Consider the following 1,408-nt stretch of genomic DNA (forward strand, 5'->3'; position numbering starts at 1 on the left):
GGGGGAGTGAGCAAGCGGCTGTGTGGTGCTTAGTTGCTGGCTGGGGTTAAACCACGACAATTTGTGTGAGCATTATTACTACCTGTGCTCAGCAATTCCACATATAGCTTTTCAACATGAAGCAAATGCCAATACTTTTCATGAAATTTAAATTGATTCATTAAAGATTAATTAATTCATTACCTTTTCATCATCTCCATATCCAGAGTAACAGCTAACAGTGAAGTAGTGCAGCAGATCTAAACTATCATCTTGATAGTCTCTGTCAACTCCTCCCTTCAGCAGAGCCTCCCTGTGATTATCATACCTAGCAAAAATTCACAGTATCAAGGATGTAGACACACAGAACATTCCCCAGTGCTGGTAAGCTAACACAGTACACATATCACCCCAATGTACAGCTTAGCCCAGTGTCTGGAATTTGTGTCTCATATCCAAAGTCTTCAGAGAGTAAAAAAGGCAGGCTCAGTAAGTATTCTCTCTTGATCTTTATTTTACTTACTATTACTTTATCTGCAATATCTATAGCAGCAATTTCTTAACGGGCAGCTAGCAAACACATTTGAGCAGGACGCTTCAGTAAGCTTTCAGAAATCAGTAGGACATTATTTAAGTCGTCCAATACATACACACACAAAACACCCCAAATCATACATTAGCATATAAAAATTGAAAAACGATACTTTCCTTTCAAGGAGGACGAACTTACTAACAGGTGGTTTTGGCTGCATAATCTGGTAGGCGCTTCAGCCCATTTCAAAAACAAGCTACACAGAACATTTAAAGTAGCAACCTCTTAAAAAGAGATGTGTGTGCATATTTCAAATTAGGACTGTTACGGAAACATGACACTATCTGCAGCAATCAGTAGCACATTGAACACCTGCACGCACTCAGTGTGGTGCTGGTTCTTTCTCCCTGCAGGCAGCGAGGACTGTGACCAGAGGGATACCTATGCTAACGTGCAACAGAGGCCAACACTGGTGTGTCCCCAGACCACCCTCGGTGCCCAGCCCAACGCCACCTCCCCAAGCACTGAGAGGAAGGTGTAGGTGCGCAGCTGTGCCTCCCCAGGAAGCTGCACGTTGTATGGCTCTCAACCCCTCCAAAGCCCGAAGCGAAGCGGCTGCTCCTGCCACAGCGGCCCGCACTCGCTAGCAGCAAGGCCCAGCGAGAAGCAATTTCAAAGTCCTGGCCGAGACAGAATTAAAAAAGCCTTTTCCAGGCCGCCACCAGATAAACACTGCTCACCAGGCTCTTTCCTGGGGATCACTGAGAACGTCATACGCTGCCTGGATTAACTTGAACTGCTCTGCTGCTTCCTCCGCGTTCTCTAGGTTTTTATCTACAAGACAATTTAATGAAATTGTGAACGACTCAACGCACGACGGCAGCACCCGCCCAAACC

General features: G+C 45.5%; 1 protein-coding gene across 1 annotated transcript in view; it reads right to left on the bottom strand.

Moving 5' to 3' along the window:
- DNAJC21 (DnaJ heat shock protein family (Hsp40) member C21) overlaps window positions 1-1,408 on the bottom strand; it is a 15,297-nt gene that overhangs the window by 12,933 nt on the left and 956 nt on the right. Inside the window, exons 2-3 of the mRNA XM_009285223.1 lie at window positions 1,252-1,376; window positions 184-307 (exon numbers count right to left, since the gene is read on the bottom strand). Of these exons, the coding sequence (XP_009283498.1) occupies window positions 184-307; window positions 1,252-1,376 (249 nt within the window). The remainder of the gene's footprint in view (window positions 1-183; window positions 308-1,251; window positions 1,377-1,408) is intronic.

This window comes from Aptenodytes forsteri, unplaced genomic scaffold (genome assembly GCF_000699145.1).
Source record: "Aptenodytes forsteri isolate BGI_AS27 unplaced genomic scaffold, ASM69914v1 Scaffold120, whole genome shotgun sequence".
Lineage (NCBI taxonomy): Eukaryota > Metazoa > Chordata > Aves > Sphenisciformes > Spheniscidae > Aptenodytes > Aptenodytes forsteri.